This window comes from Gymnoscopelus microlampas (assembly GCF_963454915.1).
Source record: "Gymnoscopelus microlampas genome assembly, chromosome: 21".
NCBI classification, from domain to species: Eukaryota; Metazoa; Chordata; class Actinopteri; order Myctophiformes; family Myctophidae; genus Gymnoscopelus; species Gymnoscopelus microlampas.
The window spans coordinates 11,746,035-11,765,205 of NC_139958.1; the positions used below are offsets into that span (position 1 = coordinate 11,746,035).

At 41.5% G+C, this 19,171-nt stretch overlaps 1 protein-coding gene across 1 annotated transcript; it reads left to right on the top strand.

Moving 5' to 3' along the window:
* Positions 1 to 3,277: 3,277 nt before the first annotated feature.
* On the top strand, positions 3,278 to 3,508 carry LOC311037399 (dolichyl-diphosphooligosaccharide--protein glycosyltransferase subunit TMEM258-like; the record flags this gene model as incomplete). The annotated part of the gene is made up of 1 exon (XM_084046535.1): positions 3,278 to 3,508. The coding sequence occupies one exon, from the start codon at positions 3,278 to 3,280 to the stop codon at positions 3,506 to 3,508; it is 231 nt and encodes a 76-aa protein (XP_083902661.1).
* Between the last annotated feature and the right edge of the window lie 15,663 nt (positions 3,509 to 19,171).

The following is a 19,171-nucleotide window of genomic DNA, read 5'->3' on the forward strand; positions in this document are numbered from 1 at the left end:
AAAAAAAACAAAACAGGCTGAGATGTAGTGGAGTAGAAGTAAAAGTATAGAAAATGTGAAATACTCCAGTTAAGGCAAAGTACCTCAAATTGTTCCTAAGTACAGTACTTGAGTACATGTACTTAGTTACTTTCCACTTCTTCTCCTTCTTCTTCTTCTTCTTCGGACTTTAATGGCGGTTGGCATCCATACATTGTATTGCATTATCGCCATCTACAGCTCAGTAAGATCGTCACAGTGCAAACTATTCTCCTTCCCGTTCTATCGCCCAGACCCAACTGAGTGTGGGTCCTGAATCCGTCCCTCGGTCTACTAGCCATCCTCTCTAGCTTACGTGCATATACACAACCTTTAATAACTTCCTGGCTGCATTCAGCACTATCTTCATTCTTTCAGACATCCCTTGTATTGCAAGAGCACAATTAATGACCTTTGCAATGCGTGCTTGCTAGAAATTGTTTCTTGTCCATGAAGATATTTTTTATCAGCTATAATATTACCTTTTCCTGGTGGTTCCTGCTGCTGCCACACTTTCTTTGTTCCCCTTCTATCTCTTGCTTCAGCATAAGGCAGTCCCCTCCTTTTTTATTTAATCCTGTTCAACTTCCCCTCCTTAATTCTCTGACCCACGATACTGTGCTGAGTGCTGTCCATGCAGAATGTTTTCCACCACAATGTAAATACTTAACTATTTCTTCACAGCCCTCCTTCTTCTACAAATAGAAGCAACATGTCGGTAGTCTTAACCAGTGGTGGAAAAAGTACTCAAAGGTTTTACTTAAGTAAAAGTATCAATACTGCAATGTAGAAATACTCTGTTACAAGTAAAAGTCCGGATTCAAAATTTACTTGAGTAAAAGTACAAAAGTATTAGTATCAAAATGTACTTAAAGTACCAAAAGTAGAAAGTACTTTACACTTTATAACATTTAGTGGATTAGACCCTTCCTCACCCAGGAGCAACGCCCAAAGTCATCTCAAGGCTTGTCTACTGTAACTTCCACCTTACTGGCCTCCCAGCATGCTCACTTAAGCCCCTCCAAATGGTCCATTGCCGAAGCGGGCCTGGTGCGGAAGCGGACCTGGTAATCAACCAGCCAAATTTCTCCCAAATGTCGTGTGTAATTCAACCCTACAACCTCTCCCACTCACTTAGACCAGGTAACACAGGAATGCTGCACGAGCCTTCCGTCAGAGCTCCCATTTCACAAGTTTTCAAATGTATAAAATGTATACAAATCCTTTGAAAATAGCAGATCTACAAGCTCACAATGCGTCGCATCTAACTAAAGTTTTCAAATAAATGTAGTGGAGTAAAAGTAGCCTACAATATTTGCATCTGAGATGTAATGGAGTAGAAGTAAAAGTATTGAAAATTGGAAATACTCCAGTAAAGTAAAAAATACCTCAACATTGTACTCAAGTACAGTATTTGAGTAAATGTACTTAGTTACTTTCCACCACTGCTCTTAACACAATAGCACCTGAGTGGTGCTCTTTCAAAGGGCCTGACCGTAACACGTATACAGCACATTCCAAAATGTAGTCTCTATGGATGACTATGCCGGGCATTGAACTCACCTCGCAGTCTCAGGTTGTACACTCTAACACTGAGCTGATATAAACAAGAATTCTGAGTACAGTAGTATCAAAAAGTGTGTTTTGAAGAAAACACAAAATGGCAGAAAATATAGTAGGGCACAAAATGAAGCCAAAGCCTATATGGGAAGTTGCTTCATGATTAAAAAAGAACGGTTTTGATTGTACAAGCCTATGGTTCAAGAGTTATAGGCCAAAATGTGATGCAGTCGGTTATAGCGCGACCATGAACCCGATTTGAAAGATTTGGGGCAGAGGTTCTTCCTTGGCCGACTGGGACTGTGCTTGCAAAGTTTCATGCTGGACGGACGGACGGACGGACGGACAGACGGAATGACGGAATGACGGAATGACAGACGGACGGACAGGAGCAAAAACATATATCTCTGGTCAGCCTGGTGGAGACAACGAAACGGTACTGTTTGTGTGTTTGTTTGTACTCCCTTGGACATTCAAGGAGTCAAGGACCAACACAAACAGTATAAAATAGATAAAGAATGCAAACAGAAAAGTAATATTGTCCTCTTCACACAAAGTCTTTGTATAATTATTCTATTCATATCATTGTCTGTAGAAAGAAAGAACGACAAAGTCTCAAAATCAAATCAGTCTTTTTAAATTCAGTACTGTGACATCTGCATCTGTTGTACTACAGTACTTGTTCCTGGAGAAACAGTGTGGGCTCGATCTCAAATGTGGATGACATTGTATCATACAGTACATGACAGGACATCATAGCCTACAATAAAGATTTAAAAAAGATTAATAGTTCAAGAAGGGAAAAACAAAATCTGAACGTCCCAGCTATTCCCAAAAGACAATATTTTAAAGAAAGCTTCTAATATAATAATAATAATAAACTTTATTTGTATAGCACCTTTCATGACATGACATGCAGCTCAAAGTGCTTTACAGAGCAAGAATACAAATAATTTAACAATAAAGCAAATAAGAAAAGCAGAAGCATATAACAAATAATAGCGGTTCTAGTGGTTCTCAGCATGTGGTTCGGGACCCCCAGGGGGATCCACACATGGTTTGGGGGGTCCCCAGATGACACTCAAGTGGCAATTTAAGGACTTTTAAGACCTTTTTAATAAAAATAAAGAAAAGACCATTACTGCATCAAAGGTAATCAACAAACTATGCTATAAAAACTAGTCAAACATTCGCCAAATTGTCAAATAATATAAGAGGCAAAAGTTTTGAAAATAGCAAATTCAAGCTCACAGCTATTCAAGCTCACAACGCCTCACCTCGCAATGCAAGGAGTTTTAAGCTTGTAAATCTGCTATTTCCACAATATTTATCAGTGGGAACTAAATGTAATGCTTCAACTCCTACATTCCAAGTGCTTGACAGGGTGGGGGGGTCCCCAGTTAAAATATGATTATTTTGGGGGGTCCCCAGTTCAAATGTGATTCTTTTGGGGGGTCCCCAGTTCAAATATGATCCTTTTGGGGGGTCGCGGCCAGAAAAGGTTGAGAACCACTGTTCTAGGTGAAGGTATGACAGAGCAAAAACTAGCCTAGTTCTTACGGTATGTCCAAATATGGAGATGAGGTGACGTATACACTGACGTGTCATTCACCAATAGGGATTAATCCTGTGCTTAAGTGAAAACCAATATAAACCAACGTGATGATTCAGAATCTCCACAACACCGAGTTACTACACAATGGATCTTGTGATGACCAGACATACCGGCCCGGTAAACCCGGCCATGTACCCTCACCTCACCGTGCTCCTGCTGGTGTTTGGAATGTTCTTCACCGCGTGGTTCTTTGTCTACGAGAAGACGGAACACGTCAGGAATATCTTCAAGGAGCTGCTGATCTCCCTCGTGGCCTCCGTCTTCATGGGCTCCGGTGTGCTGTTCCTGATGCTCTGGGTTGGCATCTACGTGTAGGCTTGTTCAGCGTTCCATTTGGGAAAAGAAAAGGGGGACATTTAAGCCACTTACATCCTATAAATACTTTGACCAACAAATAGCATAAATAGCTGATCTACAATCACGATGCATCGCAATACATCAGCTACTTTCGCTACTTTGGATAAAAAAAATACATATTTCGGCAAATGTGGACACATTTGCCCAAAGTAGGGACACCAGGGCTAATTTGGTTAACATACATTTCTGATTGCATTCTTAATTTGTGATATTATCAAACATATATCATAATAATAAATGTGTGTATTTAATTCAGTCTGAGAGAAGCAGGGATAAAACACATCTCCACCAGCGATTAAAAGAATGAACCAGAGAGAGGGATATCAAAAACAAGGGGATGGATTTCCCCCCAAACCCCCATCAAATTGAAACCATGGCCTGTTCACAAGTCCCCGAACGCCTCTTTTTTATTCTTTTTTTTTATTTTTACAATATACATTAGGCTACAATAAACAGAACTGACATTGAGTCCTGACCTATCTTCTTCTCCCTTCCTCTCAGGAAGAAGGCCCCCGCCCACTCAGATTTGGATGCTTTTCTTAAAGGTCGATGAACTCCGACTGGCCGGCGAGAAGATACTTGCATAATACATACTTTGACTGACTGAAATAGCTGATCTACAATCACAATGCATCGCAATATACATCAGCTACTTTCGCAACTTTGGATAAAAAAAAAGACATATTTCGACAAATGTGGGCACATTTGCCTAAAACAGGGACACCAGGGCTAATTTGGTTAACATAAATGTTGTATTAAATTCTTAATTTGTGATATTATCATAATAAATGTATGTATTTATTCAGTCTGAGAAGCAACGATAAAAAAAACAATCAGAGGGGGATATCCCCCAAACCACCAGCAAATTGAGCCCATGGCCTGTTCACAAGTCCCCGAACGGCTGTTATGAGAGCCGTTGATGTCTTTTTTCCCCCTTTTTATTTTTACATTGCTAAAAAAAAAACAGAACTGACATTGAGTCCTGACCCATCTTCTCCTCCCTTCCTCTCAGGCAGGCCACTCAGACTTGGATGTGTTTATTAAAGGACGGTGAGCTCCGACTGGCCGGCGAGAAGATCCAGAACAGGAAGAATCGGACGACGCTCGTGACAATCACGGGCACGTTCGGAACCACGATGTAGTAGTTACCGTCGCCACCGTCAGGGGGAAGGACAGACGCTCCAGGTTTCCGCTACGAACCATTCCCACCAGGTCGGCGAGAGGCGACACGTACATTCCGACAGCTGCAACACCTCCATTGAACAACGTAAGCTTTAGTAGATTTTAAATATATGTATATTAACTACACCTCCATTGAACAACTTAAGCTTTAGTAGATTTTAAATATATGTATATTTACACCTCCATAGAACACTGAATCTTTATCTGATTATTCATATTTATATGAACTAGAGTTCCGTCGACACCCTCTCTTTTTTCTTTAACCAAATATGGAGTTCCACCTGGCCTGGCGGAGATACCCATGAGCCACAGGGCTCCATTATTTTCCCCTTCATTACATTAATAATTGATGCATTTAGCAGACGCTCTTATCCAGAGTGACTTACAATAAACAAGGTAATTAATCACATTTAAGAATGCAGAGCGAACAGTGTTGTGCCTTAAGAAACTAGAATACCAGGTAAACAATTAACTTAACATCTGTCTAAACAGCATGCAATCTAAATAACATGTACATTAAAAATACAATATCAGCTAAATAATAATAAACCAGCATACTGTATGTCTACATACAATCTAAATCACATTCTTATAGTTGAGACAAACAGAAAAATAAGTAAATTGAAATGTATCTATTTATTTAAATGTATTGAAACATTTCTGGCACAGGAATATTACACATATTTTATTTTAAATTGTGATTTTTTTTCCCCCCCACAATTCACAACCTAGGCAACCCACCCACTCACTGACACCCCCCACCCCATACATACATCCGCAACCCACATACAATCCTTTACAATACATATAAAAAGACGTACATGAGAACGAGTCACCAAGATGTGGCTGTACTACGCAGACATATCTTACATGAGAACGAGTGACCACGAGTAAGATGTATCTACGTAGTATCCATGTCTTGGTCAGTCGGTAACATCAATCGACAGAGGTGGTGGCAAGAATGGGCTAGGGAGACTGAAGTGCTATAGGGGGTGAGGTGGAGTCTGAAGAAGTGAGTCTTCAGATTACGGCAGAAACTTGGGAGTGAGTCTGCAGCTCTGATGGAAGGCTCATGCCTCGTGCAGCATTCCTGTGTTACCTGGTCTGAGTGGGAGGGGTTGTAGGGTTGAATTACACACGACATTTGGGAGAAATTTGGCTGGTTGATGACCAGGTCCGCTTCGGCACCAGGCCCGCTTCGGCAATGGACCATTTGGAGGGTGAGCATGCTGGGAGGCCAGTAAGGTGGAAGTTACAGTAGACAAGCCTTGAGATGACTTTGGGCATGACTCCTGGGTGAGGAAGGGTCTAATCCACTAAATGTTATAAAGTGTAAATCTACAGGCGCAAGTGACCGCTGTGATGTCTGCCTTGGGAGGACAGCTAACTGTCCAGGACGCGTGATAGTTTTATACAACTAGATTCTGACAAGGTCCGGAAAAGACGCGCTGTGATTAGTAGTCACTTTGAGAGGCAGTTGGGGCGAACGCTCACCCCAAAAGATGATTTACGATTCAGTGCCTATTGGTACATAACTCGGATGGCGCTGAGTAGGCTCAAGCGAATTTCGCAACGTTTGGCATGGCAACTGGCTCGCTTAAGATGGTGAGATGTCAGCCAGGCATGCAGCGATGCCACTGTTCAACCTGTGGCATGGTGTCAGAATAGCAGTGATGGAGAGCTTTTGAATATACCTGTAGATGACAGAGCTAAGAGATTTAGTGTAGAGGGAGAAATGGAGAGGGCCCAGTACAGACCCCTGGGGGATCCTTTTAGGAGGGGGACGGGGGGATGAGAATCATGTAGGAGGAGAACCAATGTCAGCAATTTACTTTCATTTTCAAGTTTTAAATATTTAAATATAATAGTTAAATATTTCAAAGAGTTGCATAGAAGTATATGAAAGAAGCTGAATATTTGTCAAGTTTCTATTGAGTTTGTAGGTGAAAGTATGAAGGAGAAGAAATGGTCAAAAGTTTTGGGGAGAATAAATAAATGTAGTAAAGTTCAATATTTTCAGGTATTTTATGCACACCCACACCCCAGTTCAGATTGAGCTGAAACCTTGCATAGGGTTGTGTGCCCATGACCTTCCGAGGAAGATTATGGGCATATTTTAGAAATGTTTTATACTTTAATGTAACTTTTTAAAACAAAAATGTTACACTGGAAGTCAAGTGAGGCAAACATGGAGCCCAAATATATGGATGTCTGTCATAGACTGGCCTCCAACACATGGAACATTGACCATGTTGTCAATCTACCATCCCATTCAGTCTATGACATTGAATGAATGAATGACGTTATTGCAGACTCATGGACTCTGGTCCATAGAAAAACATACAATTACATACAATAAACATAAATAAAAGCAGTCCAAATGTTAGACAGGGCATTTGTGACAGTTATAAATACAGGCCTTTAAGCCAATTGTCTCCTAAGGCTAGAGGAGTATGTGGTGCAGCTCTTCACAGGGTTACTTAAACTACTACAATGATGCTATTCACAGACTCGTCCAACAAATGAATATATGTGTAGTAAGTAACTGGAGCTAATTGATATGCCCGACTACGCCACCTCCCGCTTGTGAGGGGGCAGGAGGAACCCCTAAACCTTAGAATGTTCAACACGGTGTAATATGACCAACTTCCCTTAAACAGGAACAATTTACCAGAAGCAGTTTGTGTAAAAATAGAACATACTTTATTAAACATCTTTGTAATACATAGGTTGTTAAAATATCAGGCAATAGTCAATAAGGCAAGAATATAAAGTGACAAGTTAGTTACTCTTCTAATAAGGAAGGGCGGGTCGGCCCGTACACACGGTATTACCAAGGTAACTATTGGGGAAGGCGAAAGGGGACAGGCCTGGCACCAAACTCATGCAATATAAAATATAATAGTCAATACAAAAACATGCAGTGTCAGGATTTTACATACACACCAATAAAAACCAAAGGTCCCACAGTGCAGTCCCAAGAGAGGAGAGGAAGTTGTGTGTAGCAGGGCGGACCCGGCCTTGAACACGGTTACACTGTAACATAAGGAGAAAAGAGAACCAATTAAAACACATCACTATGAATGCGAATCTAAAATCTATGCCCAACAACTACTATACCTCAAATGAACAAATCAAAATCAAACCAAAACTAGAAAAAGTGATCCTTGGAGCACAGGTCTCCGCCAGGTCAGGTACGTTATTGTGGCCTCCTGGTGGCGCTATAATAGGCCAATGTGAAAAGGGTGCCATTTATTCTTAGGTCGTTCACGGCAATCGGACACTGCATTCATGATTTGAGGCATTTTGTTCCAAAAATGTGTTTTGCTAAATTAGACCTGTTGGTGGCACTATAACAGGCCAATGTGAAAAAGGGTGGCATTTCTTCCTTGGCCCAGTGGGAATGTGTTTGTGAAATTTCACAGAAATCGCAAGCTGCATTCATGATTTGAGGCATTTTGTTCAAAACGGACCAATCCTTCACATTTTGGAAGCGAACCTTAGCCAATGAGGATGGAATATGGGAAATTGGACAGATCCGTGTTGATCACATGACTAGAGATACTGTGTACCGATTTGCATGACGTTTGGATAAAATCTGTAGGAGTAATGTAAAAAGAATGGGTTTTGCACAAATCGGCCTCCAGGTGGCGCTATAACAGGCTCATGTTAAGAATTTGACGCAGCGGTTCTGAATTGGCATCCAGGGAGTGTGTGCACAGTTTCGCAGCGACCGGGCCAACGTTGGCAGAGATTAGCTGGTACTCTCTCGCCATGCCTTTCGGCCTGACGGAGAACAGTGGAAAACAGTGGCTGGACTGGTCCCTTTAAGGAAACAGACAAAACACAGTTGCCAGCCCTAGTATGTCAACATAATGCAAACACTGTATTCAAATCATTAAAAAGAACAGCATGAACCTACTTTGCTTTGCAGTGAATGCACACAATGCAGTACAATGCAGGGACAAGGGCGGGGGACAATTCCATCACCACAGCTATAAGAAGAAGACAGTGATGTTACAAAACTAAAATATACATTAAAATACACAAAGAGGCAATGCATAGAATGTATACAGTTGTACCAGTATCTCCCGGAGTCTAGATACAGCACAGCAGTTCACAGCAGTTCACTGGAGGCAACATAATTTGTAGACTGAAATAAAATAAATACATTTGAATAAAATCGAATAAAACACAACAATGTTGATACAAAGTAAAGTGCTATAGGCATGGTTGCATCCATGTGCTCAAACAGTAGGCTACCAAACAAAGCAGTAGCATGTGCTCAAACAAACAATACGCTAGGAGTAGCATTAGCTGCAACAAACAAAAGGGTAGCCTTACAAATGGTTATGATGTGCTACACAAAGTTGAGCCTTTGGCCTACCATATGTTCTCCTTCACCCTTCATGAGAGGGGAAACACCATCCTCTGCAAGAGAGTCAAATGGCTCTCTACTGGGAGGAACTAGACTTTTATACTTCCTGGTCATGTGACTAGATCAGGTGCACTATACTTCCTGGTCATGTGACTAGGTCAGGTGCAGTGGGTGGAACATTCACCTATATTCCCACATATGCATTAAGTTACAAAGAACAGCTTGAAAAGTATTGACTCTTGCTGCAGCCACAAACATTTCACTCACACTGCACCATCAAGGCCTTTTGAGTAAAATTATCATGGCATCATTATAGGCTGCTTGAAGTTGTATTGAGATGACTGAGTGAAGAACGCACCAGGCATGTGAGATGAAAGATTGACATTGGAGATCCCTTTGCAGTGTGCAGATCCGGTCTAGAGGACATATGGTCTGTGTGTGTTTGCGTGCATGCATGCGTGCGTGCGTGCGTCTGTCTGTCTGTCTGTCTGTCTGTCTGTCTGTCTGCGTCCAGTCCACTGAGTTTAAGTCACCACAATGTGAACTTCTCTTAGGCTTATGTAAACCACAGACCTTCTTTTCATACACTGACACTATGTTAAAAAGCACGGGAAATATCTCTATAGGGACCCCTTTGCAAACTCACTTCTGAGTTCTGAGTTTTACAACTGTATAGCACTCTTTTCGACGTGTGATTACTGATCATAATTAAAATTAATGTCACAACAGAAAAGTCAACCAGTTAACAAATATGTTTACTCATAAAGGATACCTATCATATTCATCATTCATCATATCAACAAAAAAAACAGCCAGCCTACCAACCAACACATATGAAACACATATGAATTAATTAATTAAACCATTCCAAGGTGAATGCTCTCCATTTACATGCTTGACTGATTTCTCTCTCTCTCTCTCTCTCTCTCTCTCTCTCTCTCTCTCTCTCTCTCTCTCTCTCTCTCCCCTCTCTCTCCCCTCTCTCTCTCTCTCTCTCTCTCTCTCTCTCCCCTCTCTCTCTCTCTCTCTCTCTCTCTCTCTCTCTCTCTCTCTCTCTCTCTCTCTCTCTCTCTCTCTCTCTCTCTCGTATTCATGGCATGCACACATTAAACATAACTAAAAACTTAGTTAATTCAAAGTTATCAGTCACGGGCCAACAAGGAATTAATGATACATAAAAATAACGTTTCCTCAGCAAAAGATCAATGGAGTAATAATGAGACCCATATGCATATTTTATTCTCATTATCCATTGCTTCCCCTTTACATGCTCTGTCTGTGAGAAATATATCCCTTAACCATCTTTATGGCACACAGTTATAGAGACCGGTTTTAGCTACTGTACAGCACCTCATAAGAACCTCTGTCTAGAATCTAGACAGAGGTCATCTAGTCTATGTCATCTAGACTCAAGATGACATAAAATGCTCCCTTCCAACTAAAACTGAAGTGATCATTTCTGGCTATCGTAGCTCCGTCACTCGCTAAAACCCTGTCTGCAAATTTGGTCAGTGTGGTGACTGTGGTCATTCTCAGAAACGTATTTGAGTTTTAACAAGTCTGTAGTGTTGTGAAGAGACGTTTTCATCAGCTCATAACCATAGCCAAATTACAGATGTTTTCATCTCATAAGGACCTAGAAAACGGTTTTCCATACTTCAGTAACCTCTCAGCTGGATTACTGTAATCCATTTGGGTTTCTTGTTTTTCTTTCTTGTTTACAGATGGTTCAAAAATACTTTTAACTGGAACAAAGAAAATACAGCACATCCTCCCTGTTACGGCTCACTTGCATTATACCACTACTTGCCAGTGAAATACAGAATTGATTTAAAAAATGTATTTTCTTTTGTTCTTAACTTTTTAATCTTAGTACATTGCTTTAGATTTTTTGATTAAATTAAGATTAGTATATATTTTTTTCCATTTGAGTCTTGTGTTGATTATGCTTTTATTGTTGTAATCATGTTTAGTATTTTTTTTTTTGTACTGTACTGTTTTATTCTGTACAGTAGGCCTATAAATAAGGAGGAACTAAATTTACTTCGATCCAAATTACTTACTTTCCATCTCAGTCAGTTACAAGTCAGCAAAGACCCTTGCTGTTTTTTTGGCACTGAATAATGTTGGTTAATGTGAACAAATACATTTAACTTTAACCCTAGCATCCTCAGGCCTATTATGGGCATGTTATAGTAAGCAACAGTTTGTGAAAATAGGCGAACATACAGCAATAGAAATCGTGAGCTTGTAGATTGGCCATTTTCGGCAAAGAGATTTGGTGTGGAGGGAAAAAAAGGAGAGGTCAACACAGTATATAGGGTTTAAATGGTTTAACAAAAGGTTAACACTGTGAAACTATACTGTATACATATAGTTTATACTGTATGTATATATAAACTATACACTCTAGAAGAAATGATAGGAAACTGTTGAAAAATCGTCATGAACATTATGAAAAAATAAAAAATGAAATGGTAGCTTAGGACAGTATAAAAGTGAAGGGAAGGAGGGAGCAACACAGTGAAATGGTTAATCTAACTCTATATCCAACTCTAACTTTGACAAGCTTCCAAACTCTTTCAATGGATCCAATTATCCACTCCTGTATGCTATACACGCTGTTGCATAATATCTAACTTTGATTAATTCCTTACTCGCCACGAAATACACTTCTCACATGAGTTTTCAAAAAATTTCCAACCTGAAAACTCAGGCCGAAGTGGTTTCAGTGGATGAAAATACAGCAGTAAAAAACACAAATAAAATAAATAAAAAAGATGGGTCGTTGCTGTCACGATCCTGATACATAAAGAAAATGATGAGTCTGTCAGTAGGACGGTCGAGGGGAGAGGAAAAAAAAGATAAACTGACAATTGCCTCAGCATTTCCTCACCCCCATGTCTGTTCTCTCCATGGATTATTATGCTAATAAAGGTGCCAGTGTGTGTGGAGTGGCACGGGCGGCAGTATAGAGTATGATACAAGGTGTAATAAAACCCTGTGTGGGTTCTCCCTGACACTTGCAGTTTGATATGACTCTCCTGTGGAGGACGGGGAAAAAAAGAATATACACATCACCATAAAACCAACTGTTCCTCTACCAGCCAAACCTATGCAAAAAAAAAACACACACACACAAGTTAGACACACCAAAGGCACAAAACAAAACTGCTCAGCCGAAGGTCCCAAAGTCAGAGCCAAAGTTTGGTTTGCTGGAGTGGATGGGGTGGAAGGTGGCGGGGGGGGGGGTCCATGCTTTTGACATTGTTACAGCTCCCAGCCTATGGGAGCCACCGAGGATGTGGATTTGGAACCACACTCTCTTGAATTCCCCAAAAACGCACATAGCAACCATGTGGTGTAGAGGGAAATAAGGAGAGGACCAAGTATGGACCCCTGATTTTCTATTATTACTCTATTTTAATGTGATGTTTTTGTTTTATTTATTGTACAGCACCTTGTGACATTTGTTTTATAAATAAATGTACCGTACCTTAATTACCTAATGTGCAGTGTTAAACCCTATAGCATCCCAATTTTGGGCATGTCTTCACAGGGGAATGCAATTTGCAGAAAATAACAGATCTAAAACGTTGCAAGCTTGTAGATCTGCTATTTTCGACAAAAGACATTTGGTGTAGGGGGGAAAAAAGAAGCGGACCAAGTATAGACCCCTGTGAGAGTTAGACAAAGTATAATAGGCCTTTAGTGGTTAAGGGTTCTTTCTAGAACCAAACCTTGGTCTGAAAGGTTCTTTCTGGAACCAAAAATGGTTCATCATCTATTGCTGTGGCAACACTCTGAACCAGTGATTCTCAAACTTTTTCATGTCAAGGACCCCCAAAATGATATGTATTTAGCCACGGACCCCCACCTCAAAATATTTTGCAGATAGCAGATCTACCACTACAAAAATAGCAGATCTACAAGCTCATAGCGTGGGACTCGGTGCCGTGCTATGAGCTTGTATATCTTGCTATTTTTGAATAGCCAAAGTATAAAATATGGATAAAGGGGTTAAAATGATTGTGACGCTCTATTAACACATTGTGCTGGGGACCCCCTGGTACCTCCCTAAGCACCCCAGGGGGTCCCCGGACCCCACTTTTAGAACCAATGCTCTGAATAACCAGTTTCGGTTCCAGTTGGCACCTTTGTTTTTCTGTATGCAGACGGGGTGGTGCTTGCTGCTTGGGCGATGGTGTCAGGTAGGTGGCGGGTGACCTGACCTGAACAGAGGAGCACAAGTGAGACAAGCGGAGGAGTGCATTTTAAAGGAGCGCAGTCAATGAGCTCGACTCCTCTGACTGGAGTAGAGCCAGTGGGTTAATAAGGTGAGGAATGTGGGGAATGCTCGGTCTCTCAGTTGAACTTTCATTAAGAACTCCCATTCAAATCTCTATTGAGGCCTACAGTATATGGCGTCTAGGGGCTAAGGAGTAACACATATAGCCTGGTAAACCCTCCCTCCGGAAATCTCATTTCCATTTGATTTCAGAAAGGAGTCTGGTCTGAAACGCCTTTCTCCAATAATCGCTCTGCTCGCCGAGCCGACGAGCCTATCAGCGTCGTCGCTCATTGTTCTGTGATTGACAGCGACAGTTGGCCAATCAGGTGGCGAGTTCGAGTGAGCCCGAATGAACCCGAGTGCAGCCTGAGAGCCGCCGACAAAAGACGAACGGCAGCCATTGTTGTTTGTGCGAGTGCCTTCACTTCTTACTTTCAGTTTTATAACGCTTTCAAACTTCTTTTTTGAGGCACGGAATTTACTTATAAGATATCGTTTGGATAGAATTTAGTTGTTTAACTTCATATATGTGGTCAATTAATCATGACAGAGCCTATTTAAAAATATAAATTTAGAGAACCGGCAGGGGCGGGGAGTGACACGCATGTATCCCAATAAGGCAACCTATTTTCGGCATGGCCGTCCCAAAAGTCCCGTTGCGTCACATAGTCTGGAGCTCGTCAAAATGAACTGCTCATTGGCTCAATTTGGCTGAAGGGGAAAAACGATCATTGGTTGAAGGGGTTGTCAGTCAACGGTATTACTCCCGCCCAACTCCAGCCCACAGCGATTATTGCAGAAAGGCGTTTCAGACCAGACTCCTTTCTGAAATCAAATGGAAATGAGATTTCCGGAGGGAGGGTTTACCAGGCTATAACACATACACAGGTAACGAAAAAAGGTGTACATTTATTAACAATCAAAGTTGAGGTTACAGGAATTGAATAGAAGCATAAGACGTCAGGGTGGCCAAGGCCAAAATAACAAACAAAAGATCACACTAAATAATAAAGAAAAACACTCATCTGCACCAAGTCAAATTACAATTCTAATCTCCCTGACCAATAGAAAAACAGGAGAAAAAGGTGAATCAAAATAAAGGGTAGCACACCCCTACCAGAAGCATGGCTGTACTTAAGCACACAGCATTAAGCTACTTAAACACACAGCATAAAGCTACTTTAAGCACTCAGCATAAAGCTAAGCACTCAGAATTAAAATATGGCACAGACCACACAGCCTATAGGTATGGCAGTGCCACATAGCGTGAAGAATGGCAAAGGACTGAAATGAGCTTTAAGCATCTCCCAGGGTTTTATACTGGCTGCTCGCTGATTGGCGATGACGACCAGGTGCTGTCACTCTGTCAGCCTCCAATCACCTTGGCACAGCAGGGAAAAAAGGAAAGAATTCAAGACACCCACACAACCTGCGGCAGCAATTTCTATAGGGCCAAATGTGGACTGACTGTTAACCTAATCCAGTGGTTCTCAGACATTTTCATGTCAAGCACCCCCCAAATTGATATGATATTTCAGTTGGATAGTAATTCCATTTGTTAATAGTAGTTAGTGTTGTATGTTGTAGTTATTTGTAGTCTGTTTAAATGTTATGTCTTAGTGTATTCGCCTTTGTGTTAGAAGTGGACTGATCACCCACTATATACTGTATGTTCCCTGTATGTCTTATTTTCGGTTAAGTCAGTCAGTCATATTGTGAGGTTGAGTTCTGTTCAGTTCCTTTACCTTGACCTCATTTATTTTTGGGCCCAAAATGTATTGTTTGTAATATGTTTGTTGGAGAAATAAAAAGACACAAAAATAATACATTATTTTTTTGTCTCACTGTGTCTCTCTAACCAACCAACTCGGACCCTGACAGAAACCAATAGGTGATGTTACCATCCCTTCTTCTTATGGTGAGACTGTTAGAATAATTAGCATACTTTGTAGAAGTACTGAGTGAAGTACTTTTGACTTTGTTCCAGGATAACTTTTAAGTTCTTAACAGCTATCGTAAAAAAATAAATGAAATGAAAATAAAATATTCTCTCTCTCTCCCGAGAGAATAAAGGAGGTTGGATACCGAGGGCAACGGCACGCACAGGGTGATAATTTCTTTATCACACATTGCCTATAATACAGTAAAGAGTAAATAATATTTACACAATTTTGACAGATCAATTCCTTCTTCAAGGCTAGACAATGTTTTTATATTCAAATGTTCAGCTCCATTTGCCTGCATCTCACCAACAAAGCCGTGTTTCTCCTTTTGTTTTATGAATGCAAAATCCAGCGTTCTACCTTGTTGTCATTTAGCATATTTCTTATTTATTCACATAATTTTCATGACATTCCCCATGTCTAGACTAGATTCCAATCTTTTTCTTTTTATTTTGACATGCCCCGAACACCTTCCTAGCTACCTGCTTCTTTGTTATGTTTCCCATGGATATATAGTAGTGAATGACCATGCAGACTATGCTTAAGGCTAAAATGAAATTTAGATTGCGTGTCATTTAGACAGATGCAAGGTTCATTGTTTACCTGGTATCCTACAGTTTCAATGAACAGATTATTATTTTAATAGTATATAGTTTTTAGACTGATGCTACTGTATGTTAGCCTGGGTGCCAGCCTGCTTCGCTACGTTCGGCGGATTTTTTTTTCTCTCTGCGCTTCTCAGTCTGGAATGCCTCCTATCTCCAGGAGGCGGGACACAGCAGCCAAGGTTCGAAACCTACCGTGGCTTCTGATTGGTCTGTGGTGCGGGGCGGGACAAAAAAAACGGTGTGATCGTTTTGATTCGTCATTCGTTTGAACAACATCCAATCAGCAACGACGTTGCCTAACGTAACATATGTAGTTCCAGTGTAGTTCTACAAGACGATTCAATCGGGGGCATTCCAGACTGAGAAGCGCAGAGAGAAAAAAAAATCCGCTGAACGTAGCGAAGCAGGCTGGCACCCAGGCTAACTGTTTTGATTTGATTGAAATTTTTATTAGGCAAAAAGAATGTAAAACAACACAGTTACATTTATAATACTTTTGTCTAAAAGGTCCGGCCAAAAAAGTCCTTGCGGGCTTGTTTCCATTGGGGTCCTTGAACTGTATGTGCTTTGTTTACCTGTGATCCACTGCAAACGACACGTTGCAATGGATCACAGCCTGTAAACAAAGCACACAGCATCAGTCTAAAAGCAATAGATAATATTCTATTGTCTTTAGCAGACGCTCTTATCCAGAGCGTCTTACAATAAGCAAGGTAAACATACGTACATCAAATGCAGAGAGACTCTGAAAAAATAAAATGAAAATATTGTACTGAAGTGAGAGGGTTCCACGCTTTCAATTGGAATTGAAGTGGTCTTGAGTGGTCATGGCCGCTCTTCTTGAATTACTGGTACACTATATCTGCTCTATATAGGCCACCACTTAACCACGTAAGCCCTATATACTACTTAGTTGACTGGGGTCCCCCTGGGGTCTATACTACTAGTGCTGTTCCTTTTTCCCCCTCTAAATCAAATATTTGTTTGGCCAAAGATAGCTGATCTACAAAATCACAACAGGTCACGTTGCAATGCGTCGTGAGCTTGTAGATCTATGTTCGCCGAATGTTCTCCTCAGCTAGGGTTTGTATGTTTAACCACTTAAACCCCAGCGTCCGTATCGTGGGGAAAGCTTTCACTGAAAGCAGCAGATCAACAAGCTCACAATGCGTCGCAGCGCGACGCGTTGTGAGCTTGTCGATCTGCTGCTTTCAGCTAATGCTTTTTCCACAATTACAGAAAACAGAAGAGACACCAGTATAGAGCCCTGAGGGACTCCGCTCAACCATATGGGGTTTAAGTGGTCAAGCCTGATTTACAGCATGATTAGTCCTACGATGGTGTTGCAACGGTGTCTACGTTCAGCTTGTAGATCAGCTACAGTATTTCCAGTGTGCGACACTCGTACGATGGACCATTTTACAGTGCACGCTTGAGCATGGTAATCTGTGCATGTGTGCATGGCATGCATGTACAGTAAATGCACAATAATTTGCAATAATTGTGTCCTTTCCAAGTAGGTGCGTGTGTGTGTGTGTGTGTGTGTGTGTGTGTGTGTGTGTGTGTGTGTGTGTGTGTGCGTGCGTGCGTGCGTGCGTGCGTGCGTGCGTGCGTGCGTGCGTGCGTGCGTGTGGGAAAAACACAATAAATAATGAAGTATTCCAGGCCAGGCAGTATATAGCGTCTCTTGGCTCTACTCATGAGCCCTCTTTCTCTCCCTGTGGCATGTGGCGTTATTCTGCGTTAAGCTAATTGATGGTGCTGGCAGGAGGACCATCCCACTGGGGCTTTTGGGTAGCGGTCGGGGGGGATCCAATATTCCCCCTGACAGACACAGGCAGAGTTAACCTGCAGCCTGCTTATTACTGGTGACAACCGCACAAATATGGAACAGCGGCTAATAACCAAGGAGCCCCCCACGGGAGCCTGTAATGGAGGCATGTTGGGAAGGGTTTTTATTAGAATGACACAAAGGGCTTTCAGTACTGCTTTGGGACATACGGTAAGAGCTGAAGTGAACGGGCACAGATTAGGGGAATTGAATATTGGAGATGTTCAGGGACTCCGCCGTCCTTTTACCGTAGTGTTTTTTTTCTTTGGGACATTTGGTGGGCTGACTGTAAGACTGAATAACCTCAACCTTTGTAAGGCAGCTGGTTATCAAACATTTTCATTCTCAAGGACCTCCAAATTTATGTAAAATGTATTTGGCCCAAGACCCCATTTGAAAAGAGTTTGTGCCAGGGAACCCCATATGATGAGATTTCAGTTTTTTCGTATTGTTTTTTAGCTTTTCTGCCTTTATTCAGATTCAGTAGAGTAGAGTGTGACAGGAAACAGGGAAAGAGAGACAGGGAGTGACACACAGCAAGGCCATCAGGCTCGGGAATCGAACCCACAACCTGCATTAGAGCCTATATGGTATGGTGGTATGCACCTTAACGCATATTCCATATTTCAAATTTCAGTTTCAATATATTAAAAACAATCTACAAGCTTATAACGTGTTGCATCATAACGTGCACGCGCGCGCACACACACACACACACACACACACACACACACACACACACACACACACACACACACACACACACACACACACACACACACACACACGCACGCATACACATGCGCGCGGGCGCACACACACACACACACACACACACACACACACACTGCCAGAGAAAACGCCAGCAGAGACTGGCACAATGTTGCACAGTTAGGACTTTGATTTAATTTAATGCATAGCAAGCAGCAGACCAGGGCTGGGCTACATGTAGCCTACAGTATACAGACGTGCATCATTATGTAGTGTGTGTGGTCAATCAAGCACAGCTTTAAATACAAAATGGTCTCATCAATTGTGTCAGCAACAATGGACGGCGACTTTTATACAGTTAGGCTATACGTGGCCGTTCTCATGCATTCTCATTTCAGAGGGCTGGTACTGTATATCGATCTGAAACTGATTGAAGCTGATGTTAAACTTTCCCCAAATTTATATTAGCATTTTTGCCACAGGCTATGGGATCTGGAGCAGTTGCGGTCTCAAGTCTGCATTATAGATGGAGTGCACGCATTCCCCGGGTATGGACTAGAATTTCCATTAATAAGCAAGTTGTGGCACACAGTCACGTGACATACAGTAAATGGCAGCTGTGGTCGGCAGGACATCTAACAGGCAGACTCTCTGTGGTCGACCCTGGCAGCTTGCGT